At 41.4% G+C, this 21,174-nt stretch overlaps 1 protein-coding gene across 1 annotated transcript in view; it reads right to left on the reverse strand.

The window, feature by feature from the left end:
* The window catches only part of LOC127876902 (E3 ubiquitin-protein ligase HERC2-like), a 140,151-nt gene that overhangs the window by 29,864 nt on the left and 89,113 nt on the right, over positions 1-21,174 (reverse strand). The window contains exons 48-50 of the mRNA XM_052422408.1: positions 3,236-3,378; positions 2,678-2,803; positions 1,037-1,311 (exon numbers count right to left, since the gene is read on the reverse strand). Of these exons, the coding sequence (XP_052278368.1) occupies positions 1,037-1,311; positions 2,678-2,803; positions 3,236-3,378 (544 nt within the window). The remainder of the gene's footprint in view (positions 1-1,036; positions 1,312-2,677; positions 2,804-3,235; positions 3,379-21,174) is intronic.

The following is a 21,174-nucleotide window of genomic DNA, read 5'->3' on the forward strand; positions in this document are numbered from 1 at the left end:
TAATGAAAATCTACAGTCTATAATTAGAACTGTCCCTTTTGTGCCTGAAATACCCCCGCATGCCACTTTGTCAAAGGCATTGGAAGTTCAGCTTTAAAAACTGGATTCCAAACAATGCATGCTTTCTACCAATGCAGTTTTATCTTCATACCTATGTCAAGAAATGTCTGGGACAAAATTTTATTATTTCCGAAGAGCAATCATTGTGATATTACTTAAGAAGGAGTTAGGGTTCTTACACACTTAACTTCCCTTCATTGACATCTACCTTTATCAGGGTGCACGATCACATGACTTTGTGGGGTTCACAATTAAACTTTAATGGATGTAAAGTGGTGCTTTATTTCAAATAACTTGTTTAAACAATTTTTCTTATCAATTTTGACTAGTGCAAAAGTGTTTTTTGTTATGCTGCTTATGGCAATGTGAAATATATCAGAATTATTTAATAAGCTTGTGTTCTTGGCCAAAATTTCAATGTATACAGCATTCAATTACACGGTTATGCAGCACTCAAGGTTAAATTTTGGCATGTATTTTAGACGTATTAAAAGATTGATTCTTAAATCTTAAGATATCATCACAAACTGAAAGAAAAACTGTCTTTTATGCACTCAAGATTTTTGCAAATGTATTTGCAAAAATAAAGATCTTAACAGGGAATTGACATTCTTTCCAGTCCAAAAGTAAACCCTTGAAAACTCTATTGATCCTGTACCCTGTTTTTATTAAGTTGGACAGGCCAATCTGGGACTACACTTTCTGCTAAGATGGAAGTTTTTGATCAAATAAAGCATCTGGTAAGCAAAAATTCAGTTTTGGCTGCGTCAGCCCTGATTAGCTTATGCAGAAACAGTCATTATGCACAAGTTTTACCATAGACTGGCTTAATGGGGCTTATCTGGGACAATATTTAACTCCTATATATTATGCCAAGTATTCCCTGAGCATAGCTCACAATTTCAATCAAAAGCCTGATAACAGATTTTCACAAAATGCAGCTGATATAAACCAGCCTGTTAATACTAATCCTTACCTGTTCATCCACAATAGCAGCTGTTCATCGTGTTCTTGTTTAAAGACATCATGATTTGCATAGTCGCCTGACACTACCTCCCCTTCATCACCAATGTCCTGAATCTTTTTGGAGATTTCCTCAACAAACTGTTCAGGCAAAGGTTCCCGTTTGGCGATAGTGTTGACAACTCGAGAGGCCATACAGTAGCGTTTGAACCAGGACCACTTGTGGGCGAGGTCTGTGCAACAGGGGAGGGAATCCAGGCCAAGGTCACAGGCTAAGGCTACCAGCACCTGCAGGGTCATGAGACACAATGGTTCTTTGTTCCATTAACATGCAGTGTTTAAAAACCTTCCAGTTCTAACACTTAACTCTGTACAACTCAGAAACGCTATTTCACCCGTGTTTTAAAACCTTTCAGTTCTAACACTTAACTCTGTACAACTCAGAAACGCAATTTCACCCGTGTTTTAAAACCTTTCAGTTCTAACACTTAACTCTTTACAACTCAGAAACGCTATTTCACCCGTTTGTATTTTCTTAAAAAATCAAATTTGATTGAAGAACCTTTCATAATAGATTTAAGTTTTAAAGAGGTTTTTTTCACACTAAGATCAGGGTTTTCCCTTCCTTTTATTTGAACAGGCCAAATAAAAATTTGAACAGGCCAAGCAAGGCACTCCTGCTAGGGGGGTCCGGGGGCATGCCCCCCCCGAAAAATTTTGAAAATCTAGACGCAAAATGGTGCATTTTGGGGGGTTTGGACAGAAATTTTAGAGATGAAAATTACTTGTTTTTTTGTGTATCACTTATGGAATTTTTCTAATTTTTTAAAAAATTTGTGAGGGGAGTGCCAAATAATTATACTGTGCATAGTGTGCGATGAATTTTGAAACAAGTCAATAACTAAGCTACTGGTTATGCCAAAGCCATTTATTTCTCATCAAGGGGTCGGGTTTGAACACGTGTATTTGGCTAACACAGCATTGCAAACTTTATTCAACTAAAAGTATTGTTTGAATAATTTCTTTCATGCATTTTCATCGAGATTTTCATCAATACAAACCTTTCTGACGTTTTGAAGGCGCTGTCACACTGAAAAAATCTCTCAGGGTTCGTTTCATTTTGAGAAAACCATGTGGTTACGATTTTTGTAGTTATTTGCGTACTCAAAATAATCAGCCAATGAGAAACGCCGTTTTGTAGTTATTTGCGTACTCAAAATAATCAGCCAATGAGAAGCGCCGTTATAAATTATACTTGTTCGGTAAAACGTACACACGGAAGTATAAAGAACATAAACAAAACGATGTTAAATCGATGTTTTCGCTTGTTTAATTTCGTCTTTTCTTAACTTTAACAATTACATCGATCAAAGTTGCAAAACCTCTCATTATTTTTTTTTGTTACCAGCATTTGAACCGGCCAGAAAATCGATTGAACCGGTCAATTTGGCCGGCGGCCGGTTCTTAGGGAAAACTCTGTAAGATACTGATGAACATCAAACTTAATTAAAACTAAACAGCCTGCGAGTTGACAGTGCAGCTGGTCTGAAGCTATGCTGGCCACATATGGAATCTGACCCATTCTGCAGCCTTGCTTTCAATCTAAACAGGCATAGACTAAATTCATCTTGCAGCTTTCATCCGGCATACTGACCTTGAAGAAAGGGCTGTGCATGAGGTGTTTGCCACTGCGCATGATAGGGTCCTCATACTCGTACTGTCTCTGAAGGGCCTCCGGAAGCCCCTTCACAAGGGAGGCAAGGGCTGTACCAGATAGAGGCTGCAAATAGTGGATAGTAGTCAGAACTTTATAAGACCATGCTCTTAAGCCAATTATGCGATCGAGCTAAAATAAATAGGCTTAAACTAAACTAAACTAAACAGTATCATGATGAATTATTACATTTTTTAACTCAATATGAGCAAAACTGTTAATTAGCCAACAGAGGTGATCCACACAGGTAAAGTATATGCAATCAATTGACAAATCATCACAGGAAAAGAAAAGTTAATGGATAACTTAACCTTTTTTTAACAATATATCAATAAAAGGAAAATCTAATAAGCTTATATACAACTTTCAAATCAAACTTTTAGAATAAACACTACAGGATGTTAATTAAGTTAACTTAATGATGAAAACAAATTTCATATGAAAAATCTTTTTTAAAATTTTAATTAGACATTACATGTCGACCAAGGAAAGCCATACCACAGAAAACTGCCTGGACAGCTCCTGGTCCGATGTGTCTGGCTGGGGGGAGGCAAGGAGGTCATTGATGTTGAATGACTGGTCAAAGTTCACACTGATCAAACGACGCAACTTCTGAAGGGCCCACATCCTCTGGGAGGCATCTATATACAGCAATTTGGCACGGATCATAACATTCTATTGCAATGTTAATTTTTTTTAAAGATAAACTTCATTGTTCAATTACAAAGTAGTAGATCAAGAAACTGAACTAGAGCTTTGTCACAGACGTGACGAATATCCCCACATTTTGCATATCGTCTTCACAAAAAACAGCGGACACCATGCTCAATTTTTAAAACGCACTAAGTGACCCCTTGACCTAGTTTTTGACCCAGAAAGGCCCATGTTCTAACTTGGCCTTAAGATCATCTCCATAAAACTTCTGACCAAGTTTGGTGAAAATCGGATTAAACTACTTGAATTAGAGAGAGGACACCATGCTGAATGTTAAACTAGAGTGTTAACAAGGTTTTACTATAGCCATATAAGGAAAAATGCCCTGTCCCCTGGCAGCCATGTTTTTCAACCAACCAGCATCATTTTTGAACTCTTCCAAGATATTATCGGGATGAATCTTCTGACCAAGTTTCATAAAGATCAGACAGTAAATGTGGCCTCTAGAGTGTTAACAAGATTTTACTATAGCCATATAAGGAACAAGAAATGTGTCCATAGGACACGGATGCCCCCAACTGTAAGTTTGTCACTACATAAAAGTATAACTGTGTAACGCTTGGTAGAAGTCATTAGGTTTTTTTCAAATCCTAACGGCAGATTTCGAACCTAAACGCGGACCCTAAGTTCAAGGTCAAGGTCACAGGAGTCAAAATTTGTGTGCGTATGGAAAGGCCTTGTCCATATACACATGCATGCCAAATATGAAATTGCTATCTGAAGCGACATACAAGTTATGAGTATTTTTCGAAATCTAAACGCAAAGTGTGACGGACAGACGGACGGACGGACGAACGGACAGTCTGATCACTATATGCCCTCCTTTGGGGGCATAAAAATGTCTTAGAATATCAAAATAAATCAGAAAGCCACATAAACTAGAGAGCGGACAACCTGCTTAATCCTTGAAATGCACTAAGTGACCCCGTGACCTAGTTTTTGACCCCGCATAACCCATATTCGAACTTGACCTAGATATTGTCTTAATACAACTTCGTACCAAGTTTAGTAAAGATCAGATGAAAACTACTTCAATTAGAGAGCGGACACCATGCTAAATCCTTGAAATGCACTAAGTGACCCAGTGACCTAGTTTTTGACCCGGCATGACCCATATTCGAACTTGACCTAGTTATTGTCTGGATACAAATTCTGACCAAGTTTGGTAAAGATCGGATGAAAACTATTTGAATTAGAGAGCGGACACGAAGTGTGACCGACCGACCGACTGACCGACCGACCAACAGACAGTGCGAAAACTATATACCCCCTTTTCTTCGAAATGGGGGCATAAAAATGCCCCGCCCCTTGGTAGCCATGTTTTTCAAGCAAACATAATTATTATCTTCTGACCAAATTTCATGAAGATTGGACAATAAATGTGGTCTCTAGATTGTTAACAAGGTTTTACTAAGCCATACATAGCCATATAAGGAAAAATTCCCCGCCCCTTGTGACCATGTTTTTAAAGCAACCAAAACCATTTTCGAACTCATCCAAGATATCATTGGGACAAATCTTCTGACCAAGTTTCATGATGATAGAAAAATAAATGTGACCTGTAGAGTGTTAACAAGGTTTTAGTATATCCATATAAGGAAAAATGCCCCGGTTCCTTGGTGGCCATGATTTTCAACCAACTGGCATCATTTTTGAACTCGTCCAAGATATTATTGGGATAAATTTTCTGACAGAGTTTCATAAAGATCGGACTATAAATGTGGCCTCTAGAGTGTTAACAAGATTTTACTATAGCCATATAAAGCCATATAAGAAACAAGAGCACCTTGCGGGTTCAGACCGCTCATCTATTTTCTTTTTAATGGTGAAGGGACTCTCATTTTCAATCACAAAGGAGGGAGGGGTGGAGTGAAGAGGGGTGCATAGTGTGGGGTTGTGGACATTTATTACATTATCTTCCAAAAAAGCGAAAGCGAAAAAAAATTAAAAAAAATCAGGGGGGGGGGTGGGGTGGGGGGAAGGGCGATTGGGGGGGGGGGATTTTTTGGGTGCGATGGTTGGACGGTATTTCAAACATAACCGTTTAAAAAAAAAATTGGGGGTGGGGGGTGGGGTATAGTGTGAGGGTGTGGTGGTAATTTGTGAGATGACCTTAAAAAAAAAAAAAAAAAAAAAAAAAAAAAATATTGGGGGGGGGGGGGGGGGGGGGTATAGTATGAGGGTGTGGTGGTCATTTGTGAGATGATCTTAAAAAAAAAAAAAAATAGGGGGGGGGAGGGGGAAGGTGGGGGGGGGGGGAGGGGGGGGGGAGGGCACGGGGGACGGTTTGGGTGGAGTCTATTGTGGTATGTCAGGTAAGAGTAGTTTCGTCAAAGTATCAATCAAATCTAATCATAAATAAAGAAGTTATGGCAATTTTAGCAAAATTTAATACTTTGACCTTGTGAGTCAAGGTCATTCAAAGGTCAAGGTAAAATTCAACTTGCCAAGTACAGTAACCTCATGATAGCATGAAAGTATTTGAAGTTTGAAAGCAATAGCCTTGATACTTAAGAAGTAAAGTGGATCGAAACGCAAAATTTAACCATATATTAAAAGTTACTAAGTCAAAAAAGGGCCATAATTCCGTAACAATGACAACCAGAGTTATGCAACTTGTCCTTTTACTGTACCCGTATGATAGTTTTTGAGTGTTCCAAGTATGAAAGCAATATCTATGATACTTTAGGGGTAAAGTGGACCAAAACATAAATCTTAACCAAATTTTCAATTTTCTTAGTATAAAGGGCCCATAATTCTGTCCAAATGCCAGTCAGAGTTACATAACTTTGCCTGCACGGTCCCCTTATGATAGTTAATAAGTGTTGCAAGTATGAAAGCAATAGCTTTGATACTGTAGGAATAAAGTGGACCTAAACACAAAACTTAATCAAATTTTCAATTTTCTAAGTATAAAAAGGGCACATAATTCTGTTAAAATGCCAGTCAGAGTTACATTACTTTGCCTGCACAGTCCCCTTATGAAAGTTAGAAAGTGTTGCAAGTATGAAAGCAATAGCTTTGATGCTTAAGAAATAAAATGGACCTAAACACAAAACTTAACCAAAATTTTCAATTTTCTAAGTATAAAAAGAGCACATAATTCTGTCAAAATGCATGCCAGAGTTATCTAACCTTGCCTGCCCAGTCCCCTCATGATAGTAAGTAAGTGTAACAAGTTTGAATGCAAAAGCATTGATACTCACTGAGAAAAGTGGACCTTTTTTTTCAAAAAATAGATGAGCTAAAAATGCCCCGCCCCTTAGCAGTCATGTTTTTCAAGCAAATGTTACCATTTTCGAACTCATCCAAGATATCATTGGGACAAATCTTCTGGCCAACTTTCATGAAGATCGGAAAATAAATGTGGCCTCTAGAGTGTTAACTAGGGCTCACACGGGTCAAAAATATTCTTTGGGTCAGGTCGGCGGGTCAAAATTAAAATAGGCGAGAAAATTCGGGTCGGGTCAGATAATACATAAGTTAACTAGAAATGGCGCGGCAGAGGCCAACGCGTATCCACACGCCGCATGTTTGACCCAGGGGGCGCCCCAGGGTTGATAATGGGTCCATGCATAGTTGAGAGTGACCGTATTGTCATACGAGATGTTCAGTATCAATTTGAAGTAAATATGTGTAGAAATGAAGAAGTAAATGTTAAATAACATAAAAAAGAGTGAAAATCTCTGATGCGGCCCCACCCTAACCCCCATAACTTTTGACCCAGGGGTCAGATCAAATTTCCGAATAGTGCAGGGTCACACATATGCTCATAGCTACCATGTGTGTAAGATTCAAGGTTCTTGTGCTAATAGTGTAGGAGGAGATAGTGGCCAGGACGGACGGAAAGACAGACGGACAGCGGGGATAACCACAATATCCCCACACTTTTCAAAAAGCACGTTTTAGCGTTCTTAAATATTAAACTGTTTGTCAAGTATATTGTTTAGATATTATACTTTTTATTGTTTTGATTTATTTAATTATGAATGAAATACTGAAATGCATAAAACTATGTATTAAGTTTACACAACATTGTTGAACTTAATCAGCAAACGTAAGTATTACTTGGAATTGCGATCAAAAGTGCATGTACAGGAAAAACAACCTTTCAAGCAAAAATAAAGCTTGTCTTTTTTTAGTAAAGAAGCCAATATAACATTCGCTGATTGCTCTTACTGCATTTTCTACTTTGAAGTCAATTTATTTTATAATACCAAGTTTTGTTTTTTAACGTCGCCTTTCTAGAATCTGAATAACAAATTAAACTCGACATTTATGCTTTTGGTGCGTCACTTCTATTCATTTATGATTATTTGAAATAACAACACTGCTTAAGCTGATAAAGGGTGATATTTTACTTCACTTGTTTAAAAGAGATGATTCGACTACACGTTCAACATGTAATATTGTACTTCGTAGCTTGCGACAAGAACCGGTATCGTTCGCAGAAACCTTGACCCGGATCCACGGGTATTTTTTTGACCCGCGGATTCGGGTTTTTTCGGGTACCCGTTTGAGCACTAGTGTTAACAAGGTTTTACTATAGCCATATAAGGAAAAATGCCCAACGCCCTGTCGGCCATGTTTTTCAACCAACCGGCATCTTTTTCAAACTTGTCCAAGATATTATTGGGATGAATCTTCTGACCAAGTTTCATGAAGATTGGACAATAAATGTGGCCTTTACAGTGTTTTACTAGATTTTACTATAGCCATATTAGGAAGAATGCCCCGCCCCTTGGCAGCCATGTTTTTCAAGCAAAGGTTACCATTTTTTAACTCATCCAAGATATCATTGGGACAAATCTTCTGAGCAAGTTTCATGAAGATCAGAAAATAAATGTGGCCTCTAGAGTGTTAACAAGGTTTTACTATAGCCATATTAGGAAAAATGCTCAGTTCTTTGGTGGCCATGTTTTTCAACCAACCGGCATCATTTTCAAAGTCATCCAAGATATTATTGGGATGAATCCTCTGACCAAGTTTCATGAAGATCAGACAATAAATGTGGCCTCTAGAGTGTTAACAAGATTTTACTATAGCCATATAAGGAAAAATGCCCCGCCCCTTGGCAGCCATGTTTTTCAAGCAAACGTAACCATTTTCGAACTCATCTACGATGTCATTGAGACCAATTTTCTGACCTAATTTCATGAAGATTGGACAATAAATGTGGCCTCTAGAGAGTTAACAATGCAAATGTTGACGGCACACGACGGATGACGCACGACGGATGACGCACAAAAAGCGATCACAAAAGCTCACCATGAGTACGTTGTGCTCAGGTTAGCTAAAAAGCACCAAGTGACCCCGTGACCTAGTTTTAGGCCCGGAATGGCCCATGTTCAAACATGTCCTAGAGATCATTTAGATAAAACTTGTGATCAAGTTTGGTGAGGATTGGATGAAAACTACTTCAATTAGAGAGCAGACAACATGGTGAGGTTTTAAACGCACTAAGATACCCCGTGACCAAATTTTTGACCCGGCATGACCCATATTAAAACTTAACCTAGACATCATCTAGATACAACTTCTGACCAATTTTGGTTAAGATTGGATAAAAACTACTTGAATTAGAGAGCGGACAACATGGTGAGGTTTAAAACACACTAAGTGACCCCGTGACCTAGTTTTTGACCCGGCATGGTCCATGTTCAAACTTGACCTACACATCATCTAGTTACAACTTCTGGCCAAGTGTGCTGAAGATCGGAATTAAACTTTTTTAATTGAGAGCGGACACTATGCTCAATGCGTAAAATGTACTAAGTGACCCTGTGACCTAGTTTTTGATCTGGCATGGCCCATGTTCAAGTTAGGGAGCTCATTAAGCATCCCAACATGTTACACAAGTCAAAACCGCTTAAGAAGGTAAAGGAACGAAAAAAATAGTGTTGACGTTACATAGTTTGGATCAGTTCCAAAATAGGTAAGACAGCACAGAGTTGCGATGACTTACACAAAACAAGGTATACGAAAGCATAATCTCTATCCTTTGATGAAGAAACGAACAAATTACTTATCATCAAGAAAAAGATGAGAAAAACCTCTATGTATCTAGCAGAGTGATTAAGGTAATAACTATGCTCTCAATTACCCAGTAAAAAATGAATTTCCATAGAACCTTTATACAGTTCTGATGGAATTATCCTTGCACAAGTAACAAGGATTGAAACTCTAACAGAAAAACGTTTTTCTGTAGAGATAACTAAAAGTTATTAATGGCCAGACATGAAGTGGCACATGTTTGGATCAGTAAAAATATGTCTCAGTGAGATATGATATTTGACCTGTGAAGAAGTTTCCTGAAAATAAATGTACAGGAGACTTAAAAGGTCGTTGTCGTGAATATTATATGAGATTTTAGACGTAACGTTGATTGGCGGTTGCCGCGAATGAGCACGTTATTATCCCCACGCTTTTTGAAAAAAAGGTGGGGATATTGTGGTGATCTCCGCCGTCCGTCCGTCCGTCTGTCCGTCCGTCCTGGCCACTATCTCCTCCTACACTAAAAGCACTAGAACCTTGAAATTTACACACATGGTAGCTATGAGCATATGTGCGACCCTGCACTATTTGGAATTTTGATCTGACCCCTGGGTCAAAAGTTATAGGGGTTGGGGTGGGACCGCGTCAGAAATTATCACTCATTTTTTTAGGTTATTTTACATTTACTTCTTTATTTCTACACCGATTCACTTCAAATTGATACTGGACCTCACCTATGACAATACGGTCAATCTCAACCATGCATGGCCCCATTCCCAACCCTGGGGCGCCCCGCCCACATAGGCCACACCCACCAAAAATTTCCATTTACTATAATTTTTTCATTTCTACACGGATTCACTTCAAATTGATACTGAACTTTTGTTATGACATTAGGGTCAATCTCAACTATGCATGGCCCCAATCCCAACCCTGGGGCGCCCGCCCACATAGGCCACACCCACCAAAAAATTCCATTTACTATAATTTTTTCATTTCTACACGGATTCACTTCAAATTGATACTGAACTTCTCTTATGACATTAGGGTCAATCTCAACTATGCATGGCCCCATAACCAACCCTGGGGCCCCGCCCACATAGACCACACCCACCCAAAATTGCCTTTACTATAATTTCTTCATTTCTACACCGATTCACTTCAAATTGATATTGAACTTCTCTTATGACAATACAGTCAATCTCAACTATGCATGGCCCCATTACCAACCCTGGGGCGCCCCGCCCACATAGACCACACCCACCCAAAATTGCCTTTTACTATAATTTCTTCATTTCTACACCGATTCACTTCAAATTGATACTGAACCTCTCTTATGACAATACGGTCAATCTCAACTATGCATGGCACAATTACCAACCCTGGGGCGCCCTGCCCACATATGTCACACCCACCCAAAATTGCCTTTTACTATAACTTCTTCATTTCTACACCAATTCACTTCTAATTGATGATGAACTTCTCTTATGACAATACGGTCAATCTCAGCTATGCATGGCCCCATTACCAACTCTGGGGCACACCTAGGTCAAACATTCGGCGTGGGGATACGCGTCAGCCTCTGCCGCGCCATTTCTAGTTATTATTATTTTGACGTCATATAGATTTGTATTGTTGTTGACGGGCAGTTGAATTAAAGGATCGAACCTGAACAGTCGTGTTTTGCATATCAACTCAAAGTACACCATTATAACTTCGTGAAATTGGTGCTGTGAACAAACAGTAAAATGCCGACGACAATAGAGAAGTTACTAGGCCAGCGGCTAGGTTTGAAAAATATTATTGATCGTTTCGTCAGTAAAATAGAAGAAGCGAGCGTTGAAGACGATGACATTCAGTTTCAAACGCTTATCGAGAAATTAGAAGAAAAATTGGCATGTCTGCTAGTCCACAATGATAAAATTCTCTCGCTCACCGACGCCGGGCCAGAGGAGATGGTCGAGGCAGAAGAGTATACCTTCGACGTAGAGGTCAAACTACGAAGATACAAGCAGCGTCTACAGCGGCCTAACATTGGCATCACAGACGCCGCCGATTTATTATCACATGCATCCGGTTCCGGTAGTCAGCAGGCATCCGCTCCACTACCACCAAACAACCAACGCAGGGTGAACACCAATTCGTCAAACAACAGCGGCCAGTCAGCGCCCGAGATAAGTACATCTAGTACTCATAAATTGCCAAAATTAATACTTCCACGATTTGACGGTGATATATTACAATGGCAATCGTTCTGGGATTCATTCGAATCGTCAATCCATTGCAATGTCAACTTGACTGATGTGCAGAAATTCAATTATTTGAAAGCACAGTTGGAGGGTACAGCCGCCATGACTATTGAAGGATTTGCACTCACGAATGCAAATTACACGCGCGCAGTCGAATTGTTACGTGAAAGGTATGGTCAACATTGCAAAATTGTTCATGCAACCATGCAAGCGTTATTGAAATTGCCATCACCAACTTCCACAGTCGCGAGTTTGAGAGGGTTTTACGACCGCATGGAAACGTATATCCGGGGTCTTGAGTCGCTAGGACAACATCAAGATATGTACGGTAGCCTATTGGTGCCAGTTGTATTGGAAAAATTGCCGATGGATATACGTAAAAATCTCGCCCGCGTAAACGAGAATAATGACTGGTTTTTGCAAGATCTGCGACGAGCGATTAACAAGGAAATCAACATTCTCGAGATCGGCACCGGATGTTCCTATGCGTTGCCGGAAGTTAGCGACTACAACTCAACAGCATTGTTTCATGCAAGTGCGAATGGTAAGAAGACTTCATACACTCCTAGCAACAAGTTTGGCAAAAGGAATACGCAAAATTATTCTAGAACATGTGCATTTTATGATCAAGAACATTTAAGTTGTGAATGTAAAAACTTTCCTGACACTGCTGCCCGAATGAATGTTGTGAAACAGAAACAGCTTTGTTTTAACTGCTTGGGTAAACACCGAATCACAGAATGCAAGTCAAACGGACGCTGTCAAAACTGCCACCGGAAGCATCACACTTCTATCTGTAAGGAGCTACAAAGAAAACCGGAAGTTGAATTGCCGCAATGGGAAGCCGCCGTATTCTTCTCGTCTTCAAAGAGGTCGAACGCAGACGTTGTATTAAAGACCGCAATTGCCACTGTATCGTCGTCTAACACTACAACGGATGCCGCCATATTATTCGACGAGGGCGCACAGCGATCCTTTATCACCAGAAAGCTTGCTGACGATCTTCAACTAGAGAGTGATGGAATAGAGACACTGAGCCTGACGGGATTCGGAGGAAGTAATAACAGAAGATTACAGCAACTAGAACGCACGACAGTGTACATAGTATCGAAGAAAAAGAAAATACCTGTTAGTGTGCTCATTGTCCCCGCTATTGCGGCTCCCATCAACTGTGGGTATCTTAGATCGACTGCGGAACTTCCGTATCTGCGGGGATTGAAGTTGGCTCATCCCGTTACAGGTGACACGTTATTTCACATTTCAATACTCGTTGGAGCTGACCACTATTGGGATATGGTCGAAGATCATGTTGTTCGAGGGAACGGGCCGACCGCCGTTAAGTCTAAGATTGGTTATTTACTGTCCGGTCCGATGCCCTCCACGTATTATGTGCCAGCTGATAAGCACATCTTGAATGTACTTGCATCGCGCGCCCCAGAAGACAGCATATTAGAACGTTTCTGGAGTCTTGAGAGCATGGGTATCTCACCTTGTGAACCTGACCGGAAGTCTGTCGAGTACCTAAAGCAATACCAAGAGACATCTATTGAGTACGACAACGGAAGGTACCATGCCAAACTACCATGGAAGCAAGATCACCCTGCTCTACCAACAAACCACAGTATAACTTTGAAGAGAACTGTTGGGACTATTCAGAGGTTGCGCAACGAACCGGAAGTGCTTCGGGCATATGGTGACATCATAGCAGAACAGGAAAGACGTGGCTTTATCGAGCGGGTACCACTTGGTCAAGAGTCAGCTGAACAAGTGCACTACATCCCTCATCACCCGGTGAAAAAAGAATCATCAATGACACCCATACGCATCGTCTATGATTGTAGCTGCCGTCAGTCACGTGATTCACCAAGCTTGAACGACTGCCTGAAATCAACGCCACCGGAATTGAACGAGCTTACGTCGATTCTTGTTCGTTTTCGGTTGAATCCGTACGCTGTCTCCACAGATATAGAAAAGGCTTTTCTACACGTCGGGCTACACGAAAAGGATCGTGACATGACGAGGTTTTTCTGGCTTGAAAATCCGTTAGATCCAGATAGTCGACTAGTGATATACAGATTCAAAGTAGTGTTGTTTGGTGCAACCTGTTCGCCATTTATTTTGAATGCAACATTACTGAAACATCTCAGAAAGAATATGAATGTGAACGCTGCACACGTCATTGAACGGGACTTGTACGTAGACAACGTAATTTCCAGCTTTAAGTGCGAAAAGGATTTACTTGAATACTTCAAAGAGGCAAGACAATTGATGTCCACAGCTGGGATGAATTTAAGGTCATGGATATCAAACAGCGCATGTCTGAAAACAGCCGCGGAAAACGAAAACGTTCCGGATACTTGTGACGTCACCAAGGTGCTCGGGCTGAGATGGGATCCCAAGTTAGACACAATAAACTTCGTAGACAAACAGATACCAATTTTAGAAAAAGTTACAAAGAGAACGGTTTTAAAATTTTCATCACAAATATATGACCCGCTTGGACTTTTGAGTCCAGTTACAGTCCGAGCGAAAATTCTCTTACAAGAAATGTGGAAACAGAAATATGACTGGGACACGCCTCTTCCGTCCAGTTTACATGCAACATGGTCAGAAATCGCCACAGATCTCAACACTGTTGTTCGAGAGACGTCACTGCGCCGACAGCTCATACAATCTGTTGAAGGAACTGGAAGTGATGTGAAACCGGAAATGCACGTCTTCGTAGATGCAAGTAACAAGGCGTATGGCGCAGCGGTATATATCTGCAACAGAAATGAGTCAAGATTGGTGATAGCGAAAAGCAGAGTCACTCCTGTTAAATCACTATCGCTTCCACAGTTAGAATTGATGGCTGCTTTGATCGGAGCGAGACTAGCTACCAACATTCAATCTTCCCTGCACACGACGCATATCACGTTTTGGTCTGACAGCCAGATAGTCCTTCATTGGCTCTCCACAACGAATAAATTGAAGAAATTTGTAGCCAACAGAGTGTCCGAAATAAACACGTTGACCAATACAAACACTTGGAAATATTGTCCAACACACGACAACCCCGCAGACCTGCTGACACGTGGGGTATCAGCAAACGTCTTCATGAAGAGCAGCATTTGGCAAACGGGGCCCGAGTGGATCACAGACACGAGGAGGTGGCCTATATGGGAGACGGAACCGCTACTTGTCAACACTATTTTAGATGAACACGCCGGAACAGAGATGGTGCCGAGTCACGTGATACATACAGATATATCTACCGGGTCTCTACTTAACCTTCAGAGCGTTATCAACATTTCTGACTACAGTTCCTACCGAAGACTCCTGCGCGTGACAGCTCTTGTACAAAGATTTGTCAAAAATTGCAAACTTCCACACAAAAAACGAATTTACGGAACAGTAAATGCAAATGAACTCCGATGTGCTGAAAAACTGTTACTTCGGCATTGTCAAGCCACAGAATACAATGATGAAAAAATAAGTTTGAAATCACGAATGTGTCGCATCCCGCTTGTGAAACAACTTCGTCTGTTTATCGACAGTGACGACATCATTCGATGTGGTGGAAGAATTAATAACGCTCCACTATCGGAGATGACGAAGTTCCCGATATTGTTACCGAAAAAACACCACATCACACGGTTGATTGTCAGAGATGCGCACATCACACATCTGCACTCGGGTGTCAACGCAACTGTGACACATATACGACAGAAGTATTGGATTCCAGCGATAAGACAGTGTGTGCAGACAGTCGTCCGGAAGTGCGTCACTTGCCGCAGAGTAGTTGGAGGAGCCTTCAGAGTCCCCGAGCCGCCGCCATTACCGAAGATGAGAGTTGAAGACACGCCGCCCTTTACAGTAACGGGGGTAGATTTCACGGGCGCTCTTTACGTAAAGCAGACAAACGGAAGTGAAACAAAAGCATACATTTGTCTTTTCACTTGTGCTATTACTCGAGCCGTCCATCTCGAAGTTGTCACCGATCTAACAAAGGAATCGTTTTTATGCGCATTTAGAAGATTTGTTAACCGGAAGTCACTGCCGAAATTAATAATCTCCGACAATGCTACCACGTTTGTAGCAGCGTCTAACCATTTGAAGACGCTAATGGAGTCTACATCAGTCCAAGAAACATTGAGCGGTATGGGAATAGAGTGGCGTTTCATTCCACAACGCGCCCCATGGTACGGGGGATGGTTGGAGCGATTTATTGGTTTAACGAAAGTCGCTCTGAGAAAAGTACTTGGCCGAGCATACGTCACACTTGAGTCTCTACAGACAATCGTCACAGAAATCGAGGCTGTACTTAACGATCGGCCATTGACATATGCATCAACAGATCTTAACGACCCCGCGCCCATAACGCCGTCACAGCTGTTATACGGTCGCCGAGTTACAACGCTGCCTCACGATGAAGTCACAGTCGATGCCGGGAGTACTGTCGCTGCAGCCGACCATGCTGCATTTAACCGCATGGCAAGGCGACGTGAGCTGCTCATTCAACAGTTCTACAGACGCTGGAAGACTGAGTACCTGACGTCACTCCGCGAGCACCACCGAATGTCTGGTTCCAACACGCAGACGATCAACACCGGGGACGTGGTGCAGATCCATGATGATGGCCCTAGATGTCGATGGAAACTTGCCGTGGTCGTCGATGTTGTAACCGGAAGGGACGGACATGTTCGCGCGGCCAAAGTGCGAACCAGTAATGGACTGTATACCCTAAGGCCAATAGCAAAACTTTATCCACTGGAAGTGATAACTGCCAATGGAAACTGATGGACAATCATGATATTGTTGTGATGGACTGTTTTTTAAATATTTAAGCATTTTGTTATGATTATTATATTCGTATACTTATGTGAAAACTCTGTTTTATCATTTTGCGGCCCCCAGTATGTCGTGAATATTATATGAGATTTTAGACGTAACGTTGATTGGCGGTTGCCGCGAATGAGCACGTTATTATTATTATTTTGACGTCATATATATTTGTATTGTTGTTGACGGGCAGTTGAATTAAAGGATCGAACCTGAACAGTCGTGTTTTGCATATCAACTCAAAGTACACCATTATAACTTCGTGAAAGTCGTAGAACCATAATCCCATGGTTCATTAAGTATATTTCATGAAATTATGGCGAAAACTCAGTTATTGCAAAAACTCACCAAGAAGGCAAGATATTCCAGTTTATGTCAATGGACGAATGTATAACAATCGCACACCCTGCTGGATCGATTTCTGTGAACTGCATTGTTGACGTTGTTCAGCATACCGGTATACACTGCGATATACGATCACATAACGCTAATAACTAGCGTTTGATGATAAACAACATTCTTTGATATACTATGTACACCATGCAACTCGTCTGCAACTTCACTGCCGCGCATGCGCAATTACATTATTGAACCCAACGGAAAAATAATTCGAAAGAAAGAACTGCAGGACAAAACGTCCAACAGGGCGTTGAGACGAACTGGTATGAGAAAGACGATAGAGAAAATTTGTTGTTCTTGCAAAGAACGAATAAGTTCCTGATTTCCAGTTACAAGGAGTGATCACCTCCGTGTCTGTAAGTAAACCACGACTGATGTGTGATAGTTGAAACCATCACAAAGGAATCGTGAAAATGTGTTGTAAATGAAAAACAGCTAAAAAAAATGTTTCGCTTTTCAAGATGTAGATGTGCAGGTGATATTCGTTAGGATACCACATAATTGAGAAAATCAAGATACGTTGTTCTATGTGATCGTCCATAACCTTATCTGCTCACATCTGTAAAAGATGTAAGGAAGGTTGTGGTAGAATAAACTATATTCTTGCCAAGATAATCTTCTAGTCTAGACACCACTGAATAGTGGTAAATAATGACAAAAAGATGGAAATCTGTGTCATTAAATAATCCCGAGATTAATACAATTATCTTAAAAATAAAGCTGAAACGGACGTAAGAAAAGACGTCTCAGCAGAAGGACCGGTAAATACCGACCGGTGACCAGAACCATTTGTCAAGGATGGGTGGGCAAAGAAACCACGGCAAGCCGAACTTTCCCACTCCAAACACACTTGAAAATTGGTAGAATAGGACAGTGTTTAACACTTATAAGTTTATGACCTATCTACAGAATATAGCCTCTTCTTGAACCAATAACAGGCGCCTTTAAAATCCTGGATAATACAGGTAGCTAAGTCATCGATTTGCGAAGTACGGAAATATGATTGATAGTGGTACCTCCGGAATCGGAGGTGTGATGGCAGAAAAAGGTGAAAACCCTAGGGGTAACCTTAAGCGGGTCCACGCTTGCCGGTAGAATGCATGGAAGTCTTAAATTCTGACTTGATTAATCCATTTACTTCAAGACTTCTAACCGGGACGAATTCCGAAAGGAATACGACCAGTTATAGGAAGACGGCCTGTTATGGCCAGAAGTGTAATAGAAGAATAACTTTAAGATGAGGTCCCTCCAGATCCTAGGATCTTAGATCTGAGTTCAATAGGTCCTAAGCCATCTACAAGACTGTAGCCGCTATGCGGTCAATCTGATAGGCAATCCTATGTATCAGAACTCTTGTTGATTCCAGTAGCTTGAAAATATGCACTGCCGTAGGAGCAATAGAAAAGCAGAAGTCGATACAAATGTCGTCTTGCTAATCCTGCTAGCGTCATTAATGTGTCCCAACTGTTCCGTGACACTGACTGCAAAGTCTGTAGCCGACAGGTAAAGGCGGTTAAAACAATTCATCCTTCGGGTCTCGAACATAAATTAATAGAGGTCAAATAGTAATGTTCGACCTCAATGCTAGTCTCCGAGCCCACTTCAGTCGATCTATCTGCAAGACCAGTAGTCTGCATGTAGCCAGTTGAGATAGAAGTACAAATAACAGATATAGCATGATTTGGTAACCGTCGCCAGTAGAACATCAGTATTGAAAAACACAAAAAGTCATGTAGATTGTTGAATCCATAAAATATAGTATTCAATACAATCATAGCCAGGGGTATACAACTATGTAATGTAGACGATACCCGTGATACTAAAAATTGACCGATGAAAACACAGTGGAATACCGGTAATTGGTAAGTGGTGACCGAACCGGACCGGTCAATGACCGGTAACTGTAGCCCGGCGAACGGCCCAGTCATAATATGACCGGTGACGTTACCAGTTAAAGACCGAAAAATGGTGGAATCCATATGGTCTGTTATCAATGTAAAGCACTGCTCGGAAAAGAAGATCATGCCAAAAAATCCAATCCCATGGCGATGAGACATCACTTATTCTGACCGGTGATCAGTGATCGGTGATATGACCGATGAATGGTGACCGATGTCCGGTGATCGGGACCGGTATAATATAACTGCATCAGAATGGAAATATCTGGTGCAGAAGAATGACCATCCACGAAGTCATCTGATAATGTTAACCGGAAAACAACGGTAGATTATCAGTATTAATAGGAATAAGTGTCCTTTGTAGTCGTAGTGGAGAAAAGAACAGCTTATCCCGAAGCCTGAATGTTAAACGAACTAGTGTTCGTATACAACTACGGCTCGGTGACTGCAACATGTGTGGATGCCATAAGAAGAACCATCACACGTGGATATTTAGGATATTCCTAAAGGAATAAAATGGAGAACGTCGATATGACCAGTAGGTTCATTAACGCCTACGTGAGAAGTGGCGACATCCATATAACTTCGATGCCGAAATATTGTTCGGCTACGCCGGAAATATTGTCTTCTACAATATTGTCTCCGTGAGCATTGACATGATCGCTTACGAGCGTATCAACGCCGAGAACTGCTCAATGAAGGAGAGGTATGTTCGATAACTATCCAGTGGTGCTCAATGCAGTCCGCTGATGTCTACGTGAAGGTTGACGACGTCCTCGTTTCCTGCGATGTCGAGATCTGGATCGGCCGAGATGTGGATCGGCTGCGATGAGACCGAGATCTTCTAGAATAACGTCTCCGTGAGTGACGATGTGATCGCTTACGAGAGCCGCAACGATCGTCTCCCCCCCCCCCTTACGAGAGCCGCGACGATGAGAACTGCTCGACGAAAAAGAGCGTGTCCGATGTCTAATCCTTGATGAAGACGATGTACCGGTATTCAACGAAGAATAGGAGAATAATTCAATGAAGAAGACCGAGTTCTTCTTCTTGACCGGTGACTGGTGTTATCGGTGGCAGGCCTAACTGATGACTGTTGACCGGTGACCGGAGCGGTGATCAATGACCGGACCGGACCGTTGACATGACCGGACCGTTGACATGACCGGACCGGTGACATGACCGGTGACCGGACCGGTGACATGACCGGTGATCAATGACCTGACCGGTGACCGGACCGGACCGGTGACATGACCGGTGACATGACCGGACCGGTGACCGGACCAGTGATCAATGACCGGACCGGTGACATGACCGGACCGGTGACATGACCGGTGACCGGACCGGTGACATGACCGGTGACCGGACCGGTGATCAATGACCGGACCGGTGACATCACCGGTGACCGGACCGGTCAGACGTCGATCAATGATCCGTGATCAACGTCCCCGGTGACGTACCGGTCATATCATGACCAGTGTTGTCACCGGATAATGACCGTATGGCGGATGCCAAATGGTCCGGCATTGGTCGATGTCCTTGACCAATGCCATCGGGCAAAGACCGGCTGACGGGTGTCGCCATATGGTCTGATGTTGACCGACTGTCTAAGAGACTTAGCATAGTACGGTCGCGATCGTGCCCAATACCCGGTGACTGATACTGCAACTATCATCCATGATCTGCGAAGTCACCGGGTATTTATCCACTCTTGTTTCTGCGACCATCATGTAGTCGAATATATGAAAAACAAGAGCAAAGCATATTCAACCATAAACTGGTCACAGACCAGATTATCATACGGCACATAAAATCATTATTTGACCATAATGAAAATTATAATAATACTGCCGTAGATCATAAATTAAACAAAAGTTTAATTCAAAACAGATGAAAAATAAAACAAGGGACAAAATTGTCACAAAACCAGGTTTTCATTGTGAAAAAAAAATCTGATAAAGGGAGAAAACTCAAACTGAACTTTTGAAATGACCAAAAAAAATTAACCCCCTTTGTAATTTTTTTTTTTTTAAATCTATTTTTAGTCGTGGCCACCTTGACATTGGAGATATTGACGTGATTCTTTCGTGGGACACACCGTCCCATGATGGTGAACAAATGTGCCAAATGATTTTAAAATCTCACAATGAATGACATAGTTATGGCCAGGACAAGCTCATTTATGGCCATTTTTGACCTTTGAACTCAAAGTGTGACCTTGACCTTGGAGATATCGACGTAATTATTTCGCCCGACACACCGTCCAATGATGGTGAACAAATGTGCCAAATGATTTTAAAATCTGACGATGAACGACATAGTTATGGCTCGGACAAGCTCATTTATGGCAATTTTTGACCTT

This window comes from Dreissena polymorpha, chromosome 4 (assembly GCF_020536995.1).
Source record: "Dreissena polymorpha isolate Duluth1 chromosome 4, UMN_Dpol_1.0, whole genome shotgun sequence".
Taxonomy (NCBI): Eukaryota; Metazoa; Mollusca; class Bivalvia; order Myida; family Dreissenidae; genus Dreissena; species Dreissena polymorpha.